Below are 24,963 nucleotides of genomic sequence, written 5' to 3' on the forward strand. Positions count from 1 at the left end.
AGATCACATCACATTAATTACACATTATCCTCAGAGCCATCAGGAGACTAGGACACACGAGAAGGCTCCTGCAGCCTGCGGGGACAGGCCACCCCCAGAACGGCCCACTGAGGCCATGCAGACAGGATGGCGGCTCCCCAGCGACCAGGCTGCGGCCTACACTCCCCTCTGAGCCCCACCTTGCATCCATCCACTCGCCCTTTCTCTTTTCCGTCAGGGAAAACCCACCATCCTTGATGGCTGAGAAGAATGCGAACAGCACACACGTATGCTCCTATACACAGTGTTTATTTGTTCTGTAACAATTCACATTTTAAACAGCGCTTCCTGACAACGTACCAGCTGGCTCTTCTTTAACACAGGCAATAAGGGCGGCCATTCACATTTGAGAGGATGGGGGGGGAACCACACTAGATGGGGCAGCAGAGTCCCTCTGGGGGTGGGGAGGATGTCGTCTAGGGTAGAGGGCTTGTACGGGAAGGAAAGAGGAGAGAGTGGGAGAAGGAACACCCTGGCATTCACTGAAGTCAATACTCTTTCTAAGTAGTGCTTGATTGGCTCCGCTGGCAACCCCGAAAGAGAGGAGCACTTCCTATCTTTGATGTCTGGCTGGGGGGTTGCCTGCGAGGAGAAGGAAGTTTAGGGACACATTTGACAAGAGACCAGCACCCACACCGATCAGGTGAAGCTTCCTCGATCTTCAGCCACCATTTACTCCCCCTGTACTGGCTGCAGGAGGAAGAAGAACCCTAGAGCTTGCGTCCTGTGTTCAGCAAGAGAGATTCAAACCGGTCAGAGTCCAAACAATCTATGTGAAGCTAGTCTGCAAACACACCACAAAGAATTTAGGGACGCTGTCTTCCCTAGCTGCTGCTTAGGTATTTCTGGGACTCACCCAGCATAAATATAGTCTCCTGCCCCAAACAGTCCTCCCAAACCAGATCCTCTGTAAACAACTTGGCATTTGACTCCTGCCTAAAGTGGCTGGCAGCCCTGAAAGCCTCCACGTGGTAGAGAACGAGGTGGCCCAGCCCAGGCCGCCACTCAGGCTTCAGGTATTCGGTTGACTATGAATCAGTCCTTAGAATTCTCTATTAGACTGAACTAGATCCTTCCCCCTTCTACCCAGGCAGATTCAAACCCTAGAAGTGAATCTGGAATCAATCCCATACTCTTGGGCATCTCCTAATTGCTCTCCCAAGTTCACAATAAGCTGGACCCACACGTGCCTTCCAAAGTGTTGAAACCAAATTTGCTTTCAGGGACTTCAGGTGGCGGGGCGGGGGCGGGAAGGGGGCAGAAACCTGGCAAGGCCAGTCTATAGGCCAGGCAACATGCCTGCTTACAGCTCTGGCTACCAACCTTCGGTTACGTCACAATGCCTACCAGTGGGCAATTCAGACATACCCCTTTAAATCTGGCATCCCTATTTTCTGGAATCTCTTTAGTAACACAAGCTAAAAAGACACGGGCTCAAGTAAAGAGAGAACCCGAGTGCACTCAGGGATGACCTATCAAAATTATTCGAGAAGAACAGCAATTCTCTGCTATATAAACAATGACCCAGAAGTTTAGGGGAGAACCTGATAAAGTAACATATTCATACAGAAGAAGGAAGAAATAAGCTCTGGAGATAATTCTAAAGAACTTCTCCATTTATAAAAGCTATAGTATTTACATAGACATTTTCTCAAAATAGAAACAATGACCTAGAAGTTTAGGGGAGAACCTGATAAAGTAACATATCCATACAGAAGAAGGAAGAAGCAAGCTCTGGGGATAATCGCAAAGAACTTCTCCATTCATAAAAGCTATAGTATTTACACAGACATATTCTCAAAATACTCTGCTTCAAAGGCTCTACAAGGAAGGGAGGGTACAGGGCAGAATGGTTGCATGCTGGACTCAAGGAGCCAAAGTCCAGAAACAGCTTTGCTCTCATGCAAGCAAAGCAAAAATATCCCCGAATAAAAGAGAGCAAAATGAGAGGCAGAAAGGAGGACGCCCACTAGGAGAAGGTGCTGAGAAAGCAGGGTGGAGATAAAGGGAATGAGGCCGCCAGCCTCAGGCATTCCTGACTTGAGTTTTCCTCTAAGCTGTGGACGGTGCACACCCAAGCACGTCCGAAGTGACCACGGTAGAAACAGTCATGACTGGAGGAACTACCCGAACTGTGTCATAACCTATGGACCTTGTCAGAGGTTGGGCGTTTAAACTTCTCCTGCTCCCCTTCTGATAGGAACAGGGTTATTGTTATGGTCACTGAATACAGAGCAAAGGAACATGTGAGGAGAGAGGAGACAGGAGCCACAAAACAAGGAAGAGATGAGGATTCTGGGTGGCCCGCGCCACCCCTGTGTCAGTCTTTCTCGCTACTGCAGCCAAGGTACAGGTAGGGGGAGACGGAGGGGAGAAATGCTGAGGGGCCCTCCAAGTCAGAGGTAGGCTATCTGGGAGTCTCAAGAGACCCAAACCAACCAGATGTGTTTTGGACGGATGAGAACCTGGGTCCCTGGAGCTTAGGACATACTTGTCTAGAGAAGGTTTCATCACCACACCAAGAGATACACACTCAGGGCGTAACGCACAACAAAATGTTCCAGGGAAGGACTTCACTGGAATTTCCCAGCAAGGGTTCATAAATTAGACACACAAAAAATAACACAAGATTCACATTTCCAAACTATCCACACAGAACACCTAGGAGGGGTTGATTAGGGGGTTGGAAGGGCAGCACCCCAGCCAAACGGATCGTGCTGTTATCCAAGACCTCCAAGTGCCTTCCAAAGTGTTTGGCAACATTCACGCAGAGGTGGTGGAGTGGGTGACAGAAGTCGTCCTCTCCAGCTGGAGAGAGACGGTACCATTCAGTTCACTTCTTCTGAAACTGAAGAGTCCAGCAGCCTAGATCTAGGGAGAAAAGTGCAAGTATCAATGACTTTAATTTTTTTCACGGTAGAGACATGGAGGGACCCTAAATGTCAGAATATCCCTCTATTTTCCTGTCCTTTTGTCTAGCCCCAGTGGTTTGTAAGTGTCCCTCCAGAAAGGCCCAGAGACTTTATCTTTTTCCATGATACACTCTTGAACATTGAACTAGACCGTAGTATTTTCAGAGGGGTGGGAGGGAGGGTTGTATCTTGAGCAAGATAATTCTTCATGGTATGTAACTGCCACAAGCCCTGCACAATGCTGGCACAACGAGCCCTTACCCAGGAAAGGCCAGGAGTAACAGTAAAAGCCAGGAGCCCACACTTCCAAATGTCTCCTAAGAGAGTTGGTACCATTTCCAGCTCAGAACAACTGAGTAGTAGTTCATGGTCATGAAGTACCCTTACAAAATAACACTGGTTGAAAATAACTGTTTCCTGATACCCCGCTACTCGAGAAGGCTCCCACTCCCCAAATCTTCTAAAGAGCAGACTCGGGGTTGGTAGTATGTGTCTTTTAAACCCTCAATAGTAACCAAACATTTCTTTCACAAGCTCTTCACCTGGTAGGGAGAGTCAACGAACTTTATCCTAGAGAGGAATCTTCTCAGCTCCCCGCGGCCAATTTTGGGGGTGGTCTCCTTTAGCTGGACCACTTGGCCCTCCATCAGTGCCCACCGCAGACTAAGCTTGCTGACCACCAGGGGTGCTGGATGCCCTTCAGAGCTTGGCCCTGTTGTCCTGGTAACATAAAAGGCATCTTTCCAGAGGTCGTTGATCCCAACTGAGGAAAGACAAAAACAAGAGCAGTTAAAAAGGACAGAAAACTTCAGCTAACAGGAGAGTGGTTTGGTTTGGCAACTGGATTCATTCACTCATTTCCTCCTTCACTAATTCATAGAAGTTTACTGAGCACCTGATCAACACGAGGCGCTGACTAGACAATGGGTGCCCAGGGGTGCAAAGCAGCAAATTCTCAGCCTCTGTACCTGTGCTTCTCCGAAGCTACTTCTAAGAAAGCCCCAGATCAGGAAGTGAGAGGAATGGCCAACTGTGGCGACAACTTGGTAGAAAAGTGAGTACAACAAACTAGAAATTCTGAGAATTCCTAGACTGTCAGTACCTGGTGGCATAAGCTATGTACACAGCCAGTGTTTATTTTGCCTCATCTATAAACCAGGTATTGTAATAAAAATGGTCTCGATTCTTAATTACCATTACGTAACGTTCACTGAATAACAACTTATGCTACTATTGAAAAAGAGGTCATTTAGGTCCAGTCACAGGATTTTGCAAACTCACGCCTCCCCACCGCGGCCCTGCCACGTGCAAAGCCAGTGGGCAGGAGTGCCTGCAGGTTCCAGATGAGCTATTCTTCCCAGTGCAGCCCAGTGGGCCAGAGCCACAGCACCAACCTCACCTTCAAGGCAAACGAGTTTGTAAGGAGACAGCAAGTCTCTGAATGGCAAGGGAATACGGAAAAGAAGTGAAGAAAGGAACCGTGGCCGACCTGGCCATCCCCAGCAGGACTGCAGACTCCCAGAGGCCAGTGTGGGATGGGACCCTCCAAGGAAGGGACCATCGGACGAGCCCAGACCAGCTGCGGTGGCCGACTTTCCAGGGCTTTGCATTACAGGTCTCTAAGATGTGATCCCAGTTTTGCTCTGTGATATTATTTAGATGCACATATAAAGTAGAACACTTCCAAATGTTAACGGCGGTTATGAGCGGTCAGATTACGGGTGATTTTTCTTTTTCCCTTTTTCTCCTGGCGCCAGTTTCTATGCGATGGTCATGTGCACTTTAGTCCTAAGAAAGTCTCTACTGAGCCTAAACGAATGCCCTGAGGAAACATCCTGCCTCTGCTTTATCCTTTGCAGTGAATTCCAGGTCCTAAGCTCCTACAAGGTCGAGAAACTAGTCTGATTTGTATTCCCAGCACCGGGCACAGCGCCTGGTGTATGGCTGATGATCAGTAAACACCTGCTGAAACATTAGCTCCGTGGACCATTGGGGATGGGATAACACTGCCCCGCAGCTTCCAGCATGTTTGGAGGCTGGGGGTCCTCACCCTGTGAGCCAGGAGCTCCCCCCAGAGGGCGCTCTCAGGCGATGGCCCCGGGCACCAGGGCCACCAGGGGAAATGCATGGGAGCAGCTCGGCACACTCGTCCTGCTGGCACCTGCAGGCACATACCCTCCCCTCGGTGGTACAATGGAATCACCCTCACCACGGCCAGCACATCCCCTCCCCTCCTCTGTGTACACAGACCCCCACCATCCCTGGGACTTACCCTCTGAAGCCGTCACGGTGCCAGTGGCATTGGCCAGATCCAGAAGAATGGAGGGGAAGGCTGGATGCAGGAGGTACAGGTGGTGAAGGCTGGGTGGTTCGGTTCCTGGGACGACATCCTGACAACAAAAAACAGTGAGAGCAAAGGTCAGTCCACACACTAGCGTACAATGTCACTCAGATGAAAGGGTGGTGGAGACGGTGGTGATTACTCATCCCCTGCGATCCCAACTATGAGGGTGTGTCTGAGAGAAACTCCCACATACGAGAGACATGTCATTTCAAAGAGCTGAAAACACTGATTAAACACTAACTTCTTCAAACCACTAGAGCTAGAAAATGCTTTCTCCCTTACAAGAAAAAGAAAGGAAGAAAGGAAATGGGCATGCCCCAGGAGAGAAACTGATGGGGGCCCTCGCAGTCTGGTGCCAACGGAGTATTAGGAACAAGTTCTTCCCTGACAGCAGGCGGGGGGGGCTTCGTGGAGGCAAAATCTGCATATAAAAAAAAATATTGAGCCAAAGACATTTGCTTTCACTGGATATTGAAGCCAATCGCAAGAGTCAGGCTAAAAAAAAATCACAAAAATCTTATCTGTTCCTGAAATAAACAGGAATGGACCAAACAGAACTCACTAATCGTAAAATAAAAATTCCAAGGCCTGAGTGTCAATCTCCTGACCCCCGATGGCAGAAAAAAATGCACATCAGGGACTTCCCTGATGGCGCAGTGGTTGAGAATCCGCCTGCCCATGCAGGGGACATGGGTTCGAGCCCTGGTCCGGGAAGATCCCACACGCCACGGAACAACTAAGCCCGTGTGCCACATCTACTGAGCCCGCACGCCTAGAGCCCGTGCTCCCCAACAAAGAGAAGCCACCTCAGTGAGAAGCCCGCGCACCGCAAGGAAGAGTAGCCCCCGCTCGCCACAACTGAAGTGAGTGTCAGCCCTGCTTCCACACTGTCGGCAGGGGAGGGGACACGTGTGCGGGAAGCTCGCGGTGCGCTCCCACCACTGTCACAGAGCAGAAGAGGGCTTTCCCACACACCTCAGGGTCCCAGCACCAGCTCAGCTAACATGACAAGAAAATAGCCCAACTCCCTCCTCACTGCCTATGGCATGGTGCCCAAACTCCTTAGCGTGAAAACCAAGGTCTTATGCCTTTCAACCCCCATCTGCCTTCCTTGGCCTCCTACGATTATATGCCTATGCACCCCACGCTCCAAGAACGTCTGTGAAACAAGCACACGCTTCACTTGACTTTACCTGACCTTGGCCAATCTTATTCCCCCTTAGACGTCTTCCTCGTGAGCCCATTTCCACACATTAAAACACTTCTTGTCCGGAGGTCCCCAACTCGATGCCACCTCTTTCAAGAAAAGCTCCCTAATCGCCCCCAACAAAATGACTACCCCCCTCCCTTTGTGCTTCCATCTAAACTTCCTATGTGCACCTCTATTACAACATTGGTAATATGCCTTTGTTTTGTGGTCATTTATAGACACTTACATTTGAGAGTCATCTGATCCGAGCCCCTCATTTTATTAAAGGAGAAAACCAGGAAGTTAAATGTTAGGTAGATTGCCCACATTCACATGTCAGGGAACCGCAGAGTTAGGACAACCATTTATGGAAATCTGATCCGAAAGCGAGGGACCATATTAGCATCTTCATTAACGGATAAAGAGCATGGGGCCCAAAAAAGTTAAGTCCTAGAGCACAGGGCTGATGAACGCAGGACTCCCCCTCTGTCAGGCTACCCAATCGCCAGGGACCGTCCGTCTTCTCCTGCGGCGGGCAGCACTGTTCCTAGTTTACCCCGAGGTCCCTGGCACACAGTAGGTGCTGGTCAGCTGTGTTTATCTGGACTCAATCAGGGTGAGTCTTACTCAAAATCCCCAGGCACCTTGTAGAGGTGGCCCCGTGACTCCTCAACCCCATTAAAGTGCTGCAGGACAGCCTTTAAGACATTCTCAAACCTGCCTTCTGTGTATCGGAGCTTCTCTCCCGTGATCCCCCAGGTGAACCCTCACCTTCAGCCCAGCGTCCCCCCCCCCCTGCTTTGCCACCCTGCGGCCCCGCCCATTTCCGAAATCTCAGCTTATTCACCTCAAAGCCCAGCCTCAGCCCCCATGAAACCCTCCCTGCCCATTGCAGACCAGGCATGATTATTTCTCTTCAACAGCTGCAGCACATAGGAATCATCTGTTAATATGAGTCTAGACTCCACCCTCTATCTACGCCTCGCACTGTCATGGAGCCAGTAGCTGGGAGCCGTTGTCAGCTTTCGCTGCTCAGCGGAAAGGCAGAGCAGACAGAGCACAGCTCAGAAGGAAGCAGGTTCCTGCCCTGCCCACCTGAGGGCTGTTTCGTCTCTACCCATAACTGCTTGGAAGCGCGGCTGGTCTAATAACACCTCCGGACCCAGTCAGCCCCGAGAGCTGCTGCCATCTGACGAAGTGACAGAAGGACCCTCCCAGGCTCACTCACAGGATTGGGCGATGCAGCTGACAGCCCTTCAGCCCAGAAGAGGAAGACAGACTTCTGGTCCACAGCGGCTGCTGAGGTGGCTGGGGTTTCTTCCATGTGACACGGAATGCTGTAACTCCAAGCGACCAGGCCAGAGGCCCCATCCACCACCATCACCTGCAGAAGAGAAGACGGTGAGTACACGCCATCCTCAGAGAGACAGCGGAAAACACAGGCGCACCCAAACAAAAACCCATGGACATGCAAATAACACATACATTAACAGGCGGAGCTTACCAGATGCAAACAACGGGGTGTTCAGAGAGCGTTAAATAGCAACTAGGCCCAGGACCCTAGATAGAGTCTAAAGGACTGCAGCCTTCCCAGGTGGGAAGGGACATTATAAATCATCTAGGCCTCCTCGCGTCCTCAGATGAGGGGATGGAGGCTCAGGGACAGGAAGTGACGCCGATTATTCTGCGTTCGGGACAGTCCAGGACGGAGCAGCCATCCCACCGTGGAGGGGCTGAAACCCGACCCTCGTCCCTTCCCTCCAGCGATGCAGCTGCCACGATTACGGGGAACATGATTCGGTGACAGCTCTGTCCCGTCCCCTGTGCTAAAAGCTTTACAAGTTTGACTCTGTCATGTGCGTCCTGGCAGGTGCAGCTCAGCCCAAAGGGAGTCTCAAATTTAAAAGAGCATAGTCTGAACAGGCACAAAAACATAAAATGAAGAGAAAAATTCACTCCTTAGTTGCATCTCTCAAGGGATAATTAAGGGGATTAGATTTATAATCCCCGGCAACACTTGTATCTCCTGTCACCCCAAATACCTCACACCACACAGTTCTAGAACAAAACAGCCTCTCCTTTGCCAAAATCCCCGAGAAACTCCCCCATCACCTCCAGCCCCAGCATCTCCACGGCCTCTGTCCTCAGTGTCTCTGCCCTGCACCTCCTTCGACAATCCCTTCCCTGTGCCCCCATCGTCCTGGGCCTGCCGTTCTCTGCCCAGGATCAGACCCTGCTTCGCCGAGAGCAAGCAGAGAGGAAGCAGGCTAGCAGTCCAAGATTCCCTTCATTAGTCTCGGGGAGAAAAGAAGTCTAGAGACACTGCACTAAAACACTTTAGCCAGTGACACGTATTATTCCATTTAACTGTCACGACAACCCTATGAAGGCAAGTGGTCTTATTACTCCCGTTTCACAGATGCAGAAACTACAGCTGGGTGAGACTGTGTCATCTGCCCAAGGTCACCAATAAGTCAGGGACTAAACCCCTTTTGTACCCTTCTTCCTCCATCCTGCTGGGAAAGCCAACGGACATTTCAGTCTCTACCTGAATTATCTTTGAAACACACTCAGACACTGCTTCCTTCCTGTCTAGCACTGCTGGAAGACTCTCCCCGAAGTGATACTTGTGTCCTCGGATCTGTCCCCTACTCATGACTAAGTAACCCTAGGCTCTACGCGTCATCTGAATTCCGCAGCCTGGCTTTCAGGCCCTCCACCAGCTGAGCGTGTCCTGACCGCTCTGTTACGAAGGCCCCTCTGCCCAGCCTCCTATATCCATCCAGCAAGCCTCTTCTCTGCTCTCGTGATTCTGCACATCTAACCCCCAACCGACGGGAAGCATCTCTTGACACCCTTCACTCCATCTGCCCCCCACGTCCCTGTGGCATCGTGCGAACTTCCGTTCCAGCACTTACCACGACATACGAGGTACAGGCACCCCGGTGACTGAACCACACGAGGCAGTGGCTTGTTCTCATTGGTGCTGTGTCTCCACAGCCATCATCTGCGCACCTGGCACAGAACCTGGCATACATGAGAGGCAGTGATTAAGTGTTTGTTGAAGTCACTCTCAGGGAACAGTGTACAATCGTATATAAATACATATTTCACGCTGAAGATAAACCAAAACGCTCAGTCGATTATAAAAAAAGAGGAAATTTTAAAAGCTCGAATTCCGCCTGTAATGTTAAAGGAATGAAAATTGTCTATCCAGTCGTTAAATCCTCACAATATACAACCTGACGTAAAATCAGAATGACCTATTTGTGTCCTTGGAACACACCCTACCGTCTATCTCAGGGAGCTGGAGCTCCTGCCCCTGCCTGCCTGACCACCCTCCTCTAGAAACGCAGTTCAGCGGCAAGGCTCTGCTCACCTTTCCCGCCTTCATGAAGTCCTCCGTAACAGCCCAGCCACCCCTGCTAGCCCACCTTCTGTGAAATCTAGGAGTATGTGTACTGAAGTAGTACATTTATTTATACCTGCCTTTCCCCATCAAGAGACTTCAGAAGGCTCCTGTACATTGAGAATCCAGAAGGAACTCCTGCATAGGAAGGAGGGCAGCTAGAAAAGCTTCTGATGCTGTAGAGTTTAGCACTGCATTGTGACTTTTCATTTTTATCCATTCAGCTAGACTTGGAGCTCTTTGAAGGAAGAGACCATATTTTAGGTTCTTTTTATTTCTCACGATGCCTAGCGCAGGGCTGGACACCAAGTTTACACTGGATATATGTTTTGACTGATCTGGAGTCCCCAGGTTTTACCTTTTTCATCCCAACTCCATTCGGTATCTGCAGGAGGAAGTCTAACGTCTCATCATCCGTGAAATACCCAGGGGTAGGCTGGCTGCAAGCGAGAACAACGTGAGTGATCAGAAGTAAAGGAGAAAAAGAGGAGAACCTAACTCCTTCCCGCCCCCTTCCCTTGCACTAGCCCCAGAGATCAAGCAATCGTTCTGGGCGATTTTGAAACGCGGGCAAGTGGAACAGAGAGCACACTGCCCACCTGCGCAGGCCTTGGAGGCTCAAGGTCCAGGAAGGTGTGAGATTTTGCCCCTGAAGCAGGACGAGGCCTCGTCTGGTTGTGATCAGGAGCTTGCTGCTATTGGAATCCGGCACCTTCACCACCTGCAGGAGCTCCACCCCATCACTGCGTTAAACAAGACCCCGACAGTTAGTCTCAGGCTTGGATGAGATTCCTGCCCTGCTTATTGTGGCTCTTCCTCTCGGCGTACGTGTCTGTATAGACCCTCGCATTTGCCTTCCACCAGTGTCTTGTCAAGCAGGGCACTCTGTCTTTCCAGTTGAATCTCCTTTTCTTGGTTTCTTTAGAAACCAAGGAGCCCTAGAAAATACAGGCAAGTTCAGAAGGAACTGACAGGAGAAGTGCATCTCACGCTGGATGCTCTGGGAAAGAGAACAGAGCTGAGGACAGCGGCAGGGAAGGAGACGGAGGTCGGGACAGGATGCTTGAAACTGTCATTAAGCTCGGACAGCTGCTCACGCTATACACTTCATCCAATTACTTCTCCCTCTGTACAACCGGGACGACTCTATTTAACATCTGTCAAATGCACTGACACAAAGTGATACTGCCTAAGAAAATGCTAGAAAATGATTTGAAGCTTCTGGGAGGAAAAGAACGAAGACAATTATTACCCAGGCCTGGGGTGAAATGAGTAGAATCCACGGTAGGTAACAAACAACATGCTTTTAGTTAAGAAATAAACAAGAAAAAAAAATAAGATTTCATGGATGCTGCCCTTGTTTCTGCCAAAGTGATTCTTCAACTAAGAGAAAAATACGGGCGAAGAGTAAGGCCGATCCTTCAGCACAGTTTTACAAGCAGTTGTGTTAAATAAATCTATCTCCCTACCTGAGGTTCCCCAGTCTCACCCTGCCCTGCTCTGACTGCCACGCCAAACAAATATCCTTCTTCGCCGCCTATGTGCGAAGTGATCACACTTCATGGTCACCCACACGTAGACGTCAACGCTTTATGTCACCAAGAGAAGAGCACTTGTAACTCCCCTTAACCAGATCAGAAGGTGGTATATGAAGGCCAGCACTGTTTTCCCCCCAAACCTCTGCCCACGTGTTCACCAGCCCAACCAGACAATGACTTGGTCTCACTGTGACGGGGCCAGACGGCTGCCCACCTGTAAACGTCAATGAGCTCAGACAGGTTGATGGATCTCCGCCTCTCCCACTCGGGCTCGTCTATCTGCAGGGAAGGTGGTAAGCTGTCTCGATTTTGGGCCTGAACAAAAATGTCCCGCAGGGCGACAGCCTGGATATTTCCTAGCAGCACAGAAGAACCAACACGGAGAAGGTGAACTTTACAGCACTTTCCCAGGGTGAGGATGGGAGCGAGAGACCCAGAGCCTGGGCAGGTGGATGGTCCAACACAGCCCGCCCGGCCCAGCAGGGAACGAGTGGGGAAGTGCTTAAGGGGACGCTGGGCAGAGCTTCTCGTTGGAGAAGAGTGAATGCCCTGCGGCAGGGGGCCCGGGCAGAGGTGGTGACAGAGGGCTGGTGTCAGTGACTCCAGGCTTTCTGACTCCAGGCTTTCTCTACGTCACACAGGGAGGCCTCAACATACACCCATGGGGACAGTAGCAAAAGTGAGCCTTGCTTCTTACCAAAGCCAAACAGGATGTAGGCAGCCCCGCTGGTGGTGATGTAAACCTGAGGGCCGATCAGATTCCCCACTCCCACGATGTTGTACTTCACGGGTCGGCCCACGGGACTCCCTGTCCGGCCAGACACCAGCAGAAAGCACAGATCTGGCTGACAAAGTGAAAGACGGGGGTTGAGTCCATAGAAGACTTATCGTTTCCGAATCAAATCGTTTCTCTAGATAGTCATTGCTTCCTCATTAGCTAAGAGGTCAGAAACACCTCCCAAAGTTGGAAAGCCCAAAGCCAAGCCCACTTCGTTCTATTTCCCTGGAAGCTAGAAAGTGGGGCAAATGCCCCATTCCCTTGTTAGATGGTAGCTCGGGCAAGTTCTCCGAAGCACAGTTGTTGCTGACAAGCAGTCCCCTGAGGCAAAGAACTCTAGCCTAGAGCTAAACAGAGTACAGCCGACCCCCGGTCTCTACCCCCATACCCAGAAATCCCCAGTAACATTTGGTCCCAGGAGAATCAGCGCAGGCAGTGTGCTCCCATCATGACATACACATCTGGCCTGGCCACTATCAACCTCACTATCAAGCAGAGATCAGCAAACCTTTTCTGTGAAGTGCCAGGCAGTAAATATTTTACGTTTTGCCAGCCAGATGGTTTCCGTAGCAGCTACTCTACTCTGCCACTCTAGCGTGAGAGCAGCCATAGATAATACATGAGTGAGCAGGCGTGACTGCGTCCCAATAAAACTTTATGAAAACAAACTGCAGGCCATAGTTTGCCAACCCCTGCGCTAGAGGATTTTCTTTTGGGAATAGAGTCACTGATTGGGAAATATAAGGACTACATTGATATCTTGACTTCAGTAAAGCTTTTGACAGAGCTTATCATCATGGATTCTTATGGACAAGATAAAGAAATGTGGTTCTCAGTGTACCCCGAGAAAGGGCCAATGCCAACCCAGAGGGAGGTTTCAGTGGAATGTCACAGCACCCAGCTATTATCTCATTCCTATTCATCATTCTTATCAAAGACCTGAATGAACAGAGTTCAAGTTTATCACAAAGCTGAGCACGATAGGTAATATGCTGTTTGACAAACTCAAAATTCCAAAAAGTCTTAGACTGGAAGATGGGTCAAAATCTGGAAGAAAAGATTAGGCCATTAATTAAGACATGGGTATTTTATGGTAACAAGACTTATCGTGGTGATCATTTTGAAATGTATAGAAATAACAAATCAGTAAGTTGTTCACCAGGAACTAACACAGTGTTGTAGGTCAGTTATATTTCAAAAACAAATAAACTCATAGAAAAAGAGATCAGATTTGTGGTTACTAGAGGGAGGGGTGGTAGGAGGGAGAACTGGATGAAGGCAGTCAAAAGGTACAAACTTCCACTTATAAGATAAATAAGTACTAGGGATACAATGCACAACATGATAAACATAATTAACACTGCTGTACATTATATACAAAAGTTAAGAGAGTAAATCCTAAGAGTTCTCATCACAAGGAAAAATTTTTTTCTATTTCTTTAATTTTGTATCAATACGAGATAATGGATGTTCACTAAACTTACTGTGGTCATCATTTCATGATGTATGTAAGTCAGATCATTATGCTGTACACCTTAAACTTATACAGTGCTATATGCCAATTATATCTCAATAAAACTGGAAGGAAAAGAAATGAAAGAAGTAGGGAAAAAAGACGTGGGTATTTTTTTTTTTTTAATTAATTTATTTATTTATTTTTGGCTGTGTTGGGTCTTCATTGCTGCGAGCGGCCCCTCTCTACCCGTGGTGAGCAGGGACTACTCTTCGCTGCAGTGCATGGGCCTCTCATTGTGATGGCCTCTCTCGTTGCGGAGCACGGGCTCTAGGCACACAAGCCTCAGCAGTTGTGGCATGCGGGCTCAGCAGCCGTGGCTGGCGGGCTCTAGAGCACAGGCTTGGTTGCTCCACAGCATGTGGGATCCTCCTGGACCAGGGATCGAACCCGTGTCCCCTGCACTGGCAGGTGGATTCTTAACCACTGCGCCACCAGGGAAGTCCAGACGTGGGTATTTTAACTGGTTATAAACAAAAACTGATTCTTAGAAAGGCTATCACAGCCTTTGGCTGCATTTATAGATATACAGAGTCTATATCAAAAGAAGCAACAATTTCCTTATGTTGATATAACTGGTTATATTACAAATAGAATACTGTTTTCATTTATGGGTACCATATTATAAAAGAGATATGGACAAAGTGTAGTGAAAAAAGAAAGACATCAAGAAAGAGAGGGGTCTGGATCATTTTGCATGAGGAATAGTATGAGAAATTGGGACTGTTTAGCCTGGAGAATAGCAGGCTTTAGAGGCACCAGGCTTCCAGCAAAAGGGTTTTCATGTAGAAAGAGGATTAGATTCATTCAGAGTATTCTATGGAGCTGAAGCCGGCACCATGAATGGAAGCTATGAGAAAGCAGATTTCTCACCAAGAAGAATTTTCTAGAGTGGACCAAGAACAAAATGGACTGCCTCACAAATGCACACTATTGCCATCAGCCTGAGGACTCAGAGGGAATGGGTGCCAATGTATCTGGAACAGTGTATCAGCGACTGGAGCACAGCGTGAGGGGGTTAACTTCACGGCCTCTGAGGTCCCTTCCCACTGACATGCCAGCCCAGATCTGTCCTCTAACCCCAACCGTGTCCAGGTGTCCCAGGCCCACCTCACTCCAGCCCCAGATCTAAGAATGCCGCCCGTCTGTACCATAGGCCTAATACGTCTCACTCCTCCTTCCACATCTGCAGCTCGGAGCAGACACGTCCCTCAGGTTCTTTTTTGCTGGTATAGAGGTCAGAAAAGTCAGTATGAAGATGAAGCCACTGCTCTGAACCCACCACTTCGCCAAGATTTTTCTAGTCTTGTCTATCACTTTCCAGGCAGAATGGAGACTCGTCTATATCCCCTCCCTCCACCACCATATCCCCTCCCTCCACCACCAAAAAAGGCACAGAGTAGAAGCAGGTGAGAAGCCATTCCCGTAACACAGCCCCCTTGCTAGGGAGGGTCCCTCAGTCAGACCTGAACTGTCATCCCGTCCACCACCGCTGGCTAGAAGACAGATGTGATGTCAAGGCCAAGAGTTTTAAACTTGTTCGGGACACATAAACCTGTTCACTATGTCGTGCTATGTTTCTGCTAACAACCATAATTCCTTTAAAAAGAAACTCCCTTATGTGTAGTGAGGTGGATGAACCTAGAGTCTGTCATACAGAGTGAAGTAAGTCAGAAAGAGAAAAACAAATACCGTATGCTAACACATATACATGGAATCTTAAAAAAAAAAAAAAAAAGGTTCTGAAGAACCTAGGGGCAGGACAGGAATAAAGACGCAGATGTAGAGAATGGACTTGAGGACACGGGGAGGGGGAAGGGTAAGCTGGGACGAAGTGAGAGAGTGGCACTGACATATATACACTACCAAATGTAAAACAGATAGCTAGTGGGAAGCAGCCGCATAGCACAGGGAGATCAGCTCGGTGCTCTGTGACCACCTAGAGGGATGGGATAGGGAGGGTGGGAGGGAGACGCAAGAGGGAGGGGATAGATATGGGGATATACGTATATGTATAGCTGATTCACTTTGTTATACAGCAGAAACTAACACACCATTGTAAAGCAATTATACTCCAATAAAGATTAAAAAAAAACCAATAACCTATATGGGAAAAGAATCTGAAAAAGAGTGGATATAATATATATGTATAACTGAATCACTCTGCTGTATACCTGAAACTAACACAACATTGGAAATGAACTATACTCCAGTATAAAATAAAAATTAAATTAAAAAAAAAAGAAACTCCCCATACTTTCCACTTTGGGACCTTCTGAGAATCACTCCCTGATGGATGTAATCATTAAAATGTTCCCTACTCCCAGGTCTCTTTATTCACAGTGACTGGAATGAAAAAAGATTATGTGGAGAATTCCCGACATTTTGGTTCAGTCTACTTCGAGACCAGCTGAAGAAAAACAAACAGAAAGGACCCCTAAAAGCGACTAGCCTTCGGAAATGTCCCTCATTATCTATCTTCTTTTCTCTCACCTCACAAACATAAAGTATCGTCTGAGGTTCTAGAGCTGGGCTCCTGAAACTTGTGACTGGGGGAGTACTCTGAGTTAGTTCACGGTGCCCTTGACAGAAAACCGTAAAGTACTGATAGATTTAATTCCATTCTAAATAATTTTACTTGCAGATTTTGTAACTCCACTCCATATATACATTACGAAAATCACAACAAGGTCTAGTAAAATTAAAATCAGCTATCAAATGAGGCGCAACGATCGGTAGCCACATTTTCCCACAGATACTCCTGGCTGACTGCTGTCCACGAGCCTTTCCTGGCAGACTCACCCTAGACAGTCCGAGAAAAAGTCTAAGAGAAAGTTTGACAGAAGCTCTGAGAAAAGCTTCAGGAATAAAAACTTAAAATTGAGATAATTCTGTCCATTAATATATTCTTTCCTGTGATTTACGGGGAAAAATTTAAAAAAAACTACTATTATTTTATCTGTGCAGAGAATACCTAGTTCCAGGTCACTGGAGTTCCAGCAAAGCATAACTGAGAAGCATAATTTAGGGACCACTGTACCAGAAGCAAAGTTGCAGGCACAGCTTAAACGACAACTCTTTCTTTGGCTGCTGTTGTTATTACTTGTTTGACTTACAGTTTTTTTCTATATATATCTTATGAGCTTTCTATCCGTCTGTCTCATTGTTTTATAGTTGCAATAAAAGTTAAATATACATAGTAAAATCAACAATATGTACACTTGGTGAAAAACAGGCACCACTCTGGGCATTTCATATATGTTAGTTCTAATGTTCATAACCATCCTGCAAGTAGAATAACATCCCTGCTTTACATACGAAGTAACCAGGGCTGGGATAGGCTCTGTGGTTTGCCCAAGGCCACAGGGCAGTAGAGCAGGAATTCAAACATAGACCTATCTGGCTCCCAAGCTCTGCCATGCCGGTCAATGGAACCTGGAAAATGGGTTCATAATGGTAATTTATTCACTTAATCTCACAAAGAGAATTTATTTAAACCTAAGCCCTTGTAATGAGAAGGTTTCAAGCAGCATTTCTAATAATGATACTAGGAACTGACCAAAGTTGACACTTTTCCTGTTAGAGACAAGGACCACCTAACATGGAGCATACCTGCAATTCCCCAATGGCCAGAACTGCGAGATCTCTAATGCCATCTTCATCCAGGTCTGGCAGCACCACGCCTGGGGCAGCCAGGGTACCGTTGGATAAGTAGTGTGGGTCTAAAGTCCAAATGGCTTTCCCTGGGGAAAGATAAGTACACTCATCACAATTAGGGATTTCTGCCTCTGCAAAAGGCAGATGCAATGCTCCCAGGCCAGAAAAGAGACTCAACAGGCTGAATGACAGACAGCAACTCCTACACACTTTTTCCTTTCGTTTTTATCTTACTGGGGAGAAATGGAGCAGGGAGTATGAACTGAAATCCTCAAGTATCTGGCTAACAAGCCCATGTAATAACTTCACACCTGGATTTTTTAGGTAACATGGACATGCTGAAGACTCTCTAAGAAAGAAGAGCCCAGTTGTCTGGGATGGAGGAATTGATCTGTTAGAGATGATTCCAACTCCTAAGGAACCATCCAGGGGCAGCCAAACAGAAGCCCAACTCGCTCCTTCTACCATGTGTTCATATAAGTAGAGAAATCATAAAAGGTTTTCAAGATGAATTCAGTGCTAGAGTTAACTCACACGCAAATTTTTTTCACTCAGAAGAACCCCACTCCCAAACTCCAACCTTTACAAGTAGGAAGGAGGCTATTTCACTCAGCTTTACTCAAGTCGAAGGTTAATGAGCATACTGGAAGTACAAGACTCTGTAAGGAGCCTTCATTATATTTGATTCTCTTCCATTCCTTTTGTCACATATGTCTGAATGTGATAATAAGATAAAAGAGGCCAAATCAACATGCCTCCACAAACCTTAGTTTCTTCACTGGCATATTTTTCAGTGGTTAATGCCCAAGTTTACATATGAACCCTTGTATGTCAAATATTGAATACAAAGAGAAAAAGCTCCATGGTCTTCTATACAAAGAACAGAGAAGGGAGATTACTTAGAAACTGAAAGCCTTGGGATAGGTTCTGTTTGGATGACTGAGTTTAGCCCCATCCTATCACCAAGCAGGTTGAACCATGGATCTATTTATTACGCACTCTGCTCAAACCCTTTCTCCTTATTTCCCTTAATATCCACCTTGCAGAGCAGGAAATCAGACCTCTCACCGTGGGAGAGTGGAACGGTCCCTTCCCTACCAGACTGTTCTAACCTGAGATTAGGCCTCCCAGGAACAGGGATCTCTTGTGGTCAGTGATCTTTTTTTTTTTTTTTTTTTTTTAATTTATTTATTTTTTGCTGTGCTGGGTCTTCGTTGCTGCGCACGGGCTTTCTCTAGTTGCGGCGAGCGGGGGCTACTCTTCGTTGCAGTGCGCGGGCTTCTCATTGTGGTGGCTTCTCTTGTTGCGGAGCACGGGCTCTAGGCATGCGGGCCTCAGTAGCTGCAGCACGCAGGCTCAGTAGTTGTGGTTCACGAGCTCTAGAGCACAGGCTCGCTAGTTGTGGCACACGGGCTTAGTGGCTCCGCGGCACGTGGGATCTTCCCGGACCAGGCAAGAACCCGTGTCCCCTACATTGGCAGGCGGATTCTCAACCACTGTGCCACCAGCAAAGCCCCACAGTCAGTGATGTTTACCTGATGTCGCGTTGAACGCGCTGAGCATCTTGTGTGTCCCCGTCACAAGGCAGACGGTTTCGGCCACTCTCCCTGGCATTAGATCCAGACAGGTAATATCTCGGGCCTCCTCGGGGAGGGGACTAGACCAGAGCGTACTGCCATTCATCCCCGAAAGGCACACGAGGACAGCAGGTGGCCTTGAGACACCTAAAAGCACACAAGAGACAAGAAAGGGCAGGAGGCAGAGGAGATAAGAGGGAGAGATGAGCGGGGGGCTAGAAAACCAAAAGGAAATAGAGGTAAGGCAGCAACTCAGACCTGTGCGCTCAGCTCCCTCCTGTATTTCTGGCAACAAGGTCTGCAAACAGAGTACCTGTCACATCTGTTCAACACATCTCTCATGTAAGACGACATCCTCCAGGCAACCCGTGTGCACCTCTACTCTCCCAACACACTTGTTGGCGTGTCTGTCACCTTAGCCCTCGCTAAACAGGGATATCCTTAAGGCTAAAGCCTGTCACGTTCATTTCTGCATCCTCAGTGCTTTGCAAAGCGCCGAGCATATCTAGCAGCCAAGTGCTTTCTGAATAAAAGGAGCAAAATCAAGAATATGGAAAAGGAGTGGTTGGAAACAAACAAACAAAAAAAAACGGGAGGCAAAGCTAGGCTCAGAAAATTGACACTGATCTAGAATATGTATAGAGCAGGAAGCAAAGTACCTGAATTCTAATCATCGCTAGCAAATGCTCCCTGAGAGCAGAAAACAATCTCTTTAAAAAATAAACCTGGGGAATAAAAAAGGTCATGAAGAACCTAAGGGCAAGATGGGAATAAAGACACAGACCTACCAGAGAATGGACTTGAGGATATGGGGAGGGGGAAGGGTAAGCTGTGACAAAGTGAGGGAGTGGCGTGGACATATATACACTGCCAAATGTAAAACAGATAGCTAGTGGGAAGCAGCCGCATAGCACAGGGAGATCAGCTCGGTGCTTTGTGACCACCTAGAGGGGTGGGATAGGGAGGGTGGGAGGGAGGGAGACGCAAGAGGGAAGAGATATGGGAACATATGTATATGTATAACTGATTCACTTTGCAGAAACTAACACACCATTGTAAAGCAATTATACTCCAATAAAGATGTTAAAATAAATAAATAAAATAAACCTGGGGACTTCCCTGGCAGTCCAGCAGTTAAGACTCCACACTTCCAATGCAGCAGGCACGGGTTCGATCCCTAGTCGGGGAATTAAGATCCCACAAGCCGAGTGGCACAGCCAGAAAGTGAAACAAACAAACAAAAAACCCTGAAGATTATACTTAGCAAAGATCAGGAGGTCCTCGTGGTCTAGAGTTCCAGGGAATCAGCTGATCTGGCCCCAGCCAAGAAAGAATACTTGGGCAAACTCACTACCTAGCTGGCAAAGGATTCGAGCGGCTCACCTCTTTAACAAACAATCCTTTATGTCACTCAATTAACCTATCAGAATAATAACTTTCTCTCTTGCCACTTTCACATTCACTTTCAGGATAGGGATACGGCCCACCTCACACACTTCCACTTTTCACTTCTAGCAACAGCTAATAAGGATAAGGACACGTAGGCTTTAGAGCTTCACTGTACCTATTCCTCAGAACTGCTAATTAAACATACAACCCAAAAACAAGTGACAAACTGGTTTGCCCTTTCAGACCTTGTTGCCAGAAGCAGCGGTTTACATGACAAATCGCAGCCATGTATGTTACCCCCCGGACTTCCCAGGGATGTTCTGATTAATAGACTGTGCTGTCCTTCCTCCTTCATGACCCTATCGACTCCACATCAATTGCGTGACTCGTCTTTTTCCCGGTGGTGATGGGTCATCCCTTTCCCTTCACACCACGACTCCTTGAGGCAGAGACCACACTCCTCTCGTTTAGCTCAAAAGAACCAGTGCAGCTCTACGTAAGGTGCGCAGCAGGTTGCTGGATGAATGAACAAATGAACAAACAAATAAGAAACACAATCCCCCTCATGTTCAGTGGCACAGATCTTTGAACCCACTGGCTGGGGTTATGGGCACAGCAATTTGACATAAGGGTCAAGGGCAGGAACTCCAGAGTCTCCCGGCTATAACCATTTGGATCCCAGCTCTACCACTATCAGCTGTGAGACTGATCAAGTTCCTTAACCTCACTATCCCTCAGTTTCCCCAACTGCAAACGGGGATAATAATATTAGTCCACATTATAGGTATATTGAGGGATAAATTCGTTCATAATATGTTATGTACTTACAACAGTGCATAGCACATACAAAGTACCATGTGTTAGCGCTATTATTACTTGTATAAACTATAACCAAATCAGGCTGGTCCATATTGTGTCCAAACTCATGGCCTTGCCATCATGAGTCCTGATATGTAGCAAACCATGTAAAGTACCAAATGACTGAAAAAAATCTCTAAAAGTGGATGGGGGAAATTTTTACTTCAAAGGCTAATGAGTCATAGGCAGAAAAAAAACATAATTAAGGTTGAATCATATAAAAGTCAATTTCTAGGCTGGAGCTCCTTCCCATAAACAAATCTATGCCCAAATTGCTTCTGCATATTACACAAGCCCCAGAAAGGTATTTCTAGTAACATCAGAGAGGCATGCAGCCTAGAATTCTCTATAACATACCTAAATGTTTATTCCAAGGCCTGAATGATTAAAAAACAGTTGGTAGGGCATCCTCAGCCTCAAACCAGAGTTCCTGTATCAGTTTACAGACTTCAGTTCGAATCCACTTAAATGGAGGCTGCAGGACAAACCAAAAGCCCCCATGTACCTATAATGAAAATGCAACCTTTTTTTTTTTTTTTTTGCAGTTGACATGTATCAGCTGGGGTCCCAAAAAACCCCAGCTCACTCAATTAGGGTAAGTTGTGGAGGTTTAATAAAGAGACTGTTTACAAAGATGTGGTTGAGGTGTAGGGAAACCACAAGAGATAGTACAGCCCCTCAGAACCGTTGCCACGCCCAGGCCCAAAGAGACAGGGGGAGGAAGCGTTTCCTGGAATGCAGAAAAAGAAAGTCCTGTAAGAGGACCACCTTGAGAGAGGCTGTGACCTCTGATCAAGGGTGTGGCCAGCCTGAGGTGGCCCGGGCAGAGGGGAGCCAGGGGAATAAATACCCTCTGGTCACTCTCTTCCTCTCCTCCAGCTTCTGGCCTGTGCTCCCCATTGGCCAAACCCAGTGGAAGTCTGCAGGCCTGGGACCTGACGCAATGCGTACGGGTCAGCCTCCCGTCCCGCGGAGAGCAGGATGCAGAGCAGAGACGGAAGAGCAAACAGACGGGGTCAAAGGAAAACACCCAGCCAAGAGGTATGTGTATAAAGATATGTTAGAACGTGAGCAAAAGCTTTCTGCCAGGGAGGGGAAGGTAGATAGAGTCTGTGTTTATCATCATCTAAGAGGCCAGGGAGAACCGACTCAGAGAAAACTCAAGCAGCCTAAGTGCTGGTGCTGTTCAGGGCAGGCGTGTGGCCACGGAACCTCCTCCCTGGGTCTCAGGTTGGTCCCTGGACCAGGGCGCCCTCCAGCTCTCATGCTCTGTGATTCCCTGAACCAGGCGTTATATACGTGCAGGAGCCTCCCGACGAGGCCCATCGTGTGGGCCGGATCCCGGAGGGCTTTCTCCTCACTGCAGCCCGCTCAGCAGGCAGCCCCAGCGCGTCCTCTTAGCTCACACCCTCCACTCAACCAGCCTCTCCCGCCGAGGCCTCCAAAGGCACCCTCTTACCAGCGGTGCTCCCGTTCCCTGATGTCACGAAGGAGAGGAGCACGTCACGCAGGCCGTCCCCGTTCACGTCCGCCAGGTCCAGCGGAGACAGGTCCCCACCTGATGGACACATGAGAAACACAGGGTCCTCAGCAAGTTGCACAGACCAGCTCCCTGCTCCAGGCTGGAAAGGGAATGCTCCATAAAAACCAGGCAGACTTCTGGGTCCTAGATAAGATACACAGACCCAGCTCTGCCTGTGCCTCTCGCCAAGGACAGCTAGAATCCCTGGGCATTAAACATAAAACAAACAGGAGAAGACTCTGGAAGGTGGAGAGAAGGCAGACCGGCTGGGGACGGCGAGACCCAAGGAAGGAGAAGCTGGTGGCTCCCCTGGATTTTCTTTGGCCTCATATCCCAGACAGGGTGCTGCAGAAGCTGGCAACCCAGAAATGCCAACAGGGACACACAGAAGGCCCCAGAAGAGCTGGTCCCCAGCCAAAGGACAGGAAAGGCACAGCCTAGCAAGACAGAAAAGTTTTCCACAAGAACTGCTCTACTCCAACCAAACACCACAGATAAAACTGTGGTCCCAGCCAGCCCCATAGCAAAGGCCAAGAGGAAACCCTTGCCGGGCTGTAACAAGGTCCCCCTCACCCCACCAGGGTCAGGTCAGAGAAGGCCGGGTGGGGAGGCTGGACTCCCATCCCCACCTAGCAGCACTCAGGCCTCCATACACGAGGGAAGCCTACGGTTCTATCCCCACCGAGCATTAATGGGGCAGCCGCCCAGCCCTGGTGTCAGCAGAGGCCTGATGGGAGCCTGGACCTCCATCTCCACCCGGTAGTGACAAGGTAGGTAGTGTCATTCCCCCCTACACACCTCCAAACAGTGTCGAGTCAGAGGATGCTTGCCAAATTCAGAGAGAACTCACACATGGCTAGTGGAAGTGTAAACTGGTACAACCACTGCGGAAAATAATTTAACAGAAACTCCTAGGGCTGGGCATGCACATACCCTGTAACCCAGCCATTTCACCCCCAGGTTTATGCCCTAGAGAAATCCTTACACACTCCAGCAGGAAACATGCACAAGAATTTCTTAGTGGCATTACTTATTTTTTAAAAAAACAGAAGTCACCTAAATGCTCATCGACAGTAAAGTGGATCGATAAATCATAGGACATTCATACCATGGAAAATTAGTGGTGAAAACAAACTCCAGTGACAGTACATTAATACGGATAAACCTCAAACATATTCTTTAAATACGCTGAACAAAAAAGCAAGTCACAGACAACTACATGATTATATCAATATTTATATGAAATTCAAAAACAGGCAAAATTAAAGAACATATCATTTAGAGATGCATATCTATGTGGTAAAACTTTAAACACAAGTAAAGGAATAACGACACAAAACTCAGGAGAGGAGGACCCTCTGGCGGGGAGAGGGGGATACGGTGAGGAGCGACACATGGGGAATTGCAAAGATCTTTACAAGGTCCTATTTCTTAAACTCGGTGGTGGATACACCAAGAATTCGTTACTAGTCTTTACGCTGCATATAAATATTACAAGAGCTAACTTAGAAAAAACAAAAAAGGAAGGAAGAGAGGGAGAGACATTCTATGTGTAGGAACATATCGTAAGACATATCCACCCAGTTTTGCCTTAAGAGAAAGTAAAGATGAGAACACAGAACTCATCAGAAGCTAACTCAGCTGGGATCAGAGAAGGGTCAGAGAGAAAATGTTTCTAGATCAAGATGATGCAGGGGTGTGGGCATACTGTAGGGAAGGGAAAATTTTTCCTCTGCCTTCTTAAGGTTTCTAGCTGGGACTGACATAAGACAGATGAACAAGGGGAAAGCACTCAAATTTTATTTAATAAAATTGTGCATGTGCATGGGAGTTCCCACAGTTAAATGAAGACCCAGAGACGTGGCTAGGCCGCAGTGTTTATATCCCGCATTGCACAAAGAGTGGTGACTGGAAAAGTAACTAAAATATACGAGGGAACTACGGGAAGATGAGAGTTATTCTAACAAGGTCTGTTTGTACAAATGTCTCTCTGCCTCAACCCCCTGTCTCTGGTGATAAGAGTGTTCTTTCCTCCTGGAATAGGGAGGGCATCTTTCACCTGGGAGTTTCATCTCCTGCTTTCAGGAAGAATCGAAGGTCAGAGAAGGCCGGGTGGGGAGGCTGGACTCCCATCCCCACCTAGCAGCACTCAGGCCAGGAGGGTCATCATCTAAGAGGCCAGGGAGAACCACTCTGTGGCCCTCTTGCACCTGCTATTGGTCAAATGCCTTTAACTCA

At 48.0% G+C, this 24,963-nt stretch overlaps 1 protein-coding gene across 1 annotated transcript in view; it reads right to left on the reverse strand.

Moving 5' to 3' along the window:
* Positions 1-277: 277 nt before the first annotated feature.
* The window catches only part of FAM234B (family with sequence similarity 234 member B), a 36,358-nt gene continuing 11,672 nt past the window's right edge, over positions 278-24,963 (reverse strand). Inside the window, exons 3-13 of the mRNA XM_061205764.1 lie at positions 22,663-22,761; positions 18,915-19,103; positions 17,335-17,465; positions 12,129-12,276; positions 11,646-11,787; positions 10,493-10,636; positions 10,252-10,333; positions 7,713-7,868; positions 5,224-5,341; positions 3,494-3,714; positions 278-2,910 (exon numbers count right to left, since the gene is read on the reverse strand). Of these exons, the coding sequence (XP_061061747.1) occupies positions 2,905-2,910; positions 3,494-3,714; positions 5,224-5,341; positions 7,713-7,868; positions 10,252-10,333; positions 10,493-10,636; positions 11,646-11,787; positions 12,129-12,276; positions 17,335-17,465; positions 18,915-19,103; positions 22,663-22,761 (1,436 nt within the window). The 3' untranslated portion in view covers positions 278-2,904. The remainder of the gene's footprint in view (positions 2,911-3,493; positions 3,715-5,223; positions 5,342-7,712; positions 7,869-10,251; positions 10,334-10,492; positions 10,637-11,645; positions 11,788-12,128; positions 12,277-17,334; positions 17,466-18,914; positions 19,104-22,662; positions 22,762-24,963) is intronic.

Source organism: Eubalaena glacialis, chromosome 11, assembly GCF_028564815.1.
Source record: "Eubalaena glacialis isolate mEubGla1 chromosome 11, mEubGla1.1.hap2.+ XY, whole genome shotgun sequence".
NCBI classification, from domain to species: domain Eukaryota; kingdom Metazoa; phylum Chordata; class Mammalia; order Artiodactyla; family Balaenidae; genus Eubalaena; species Eubalaena glacialis.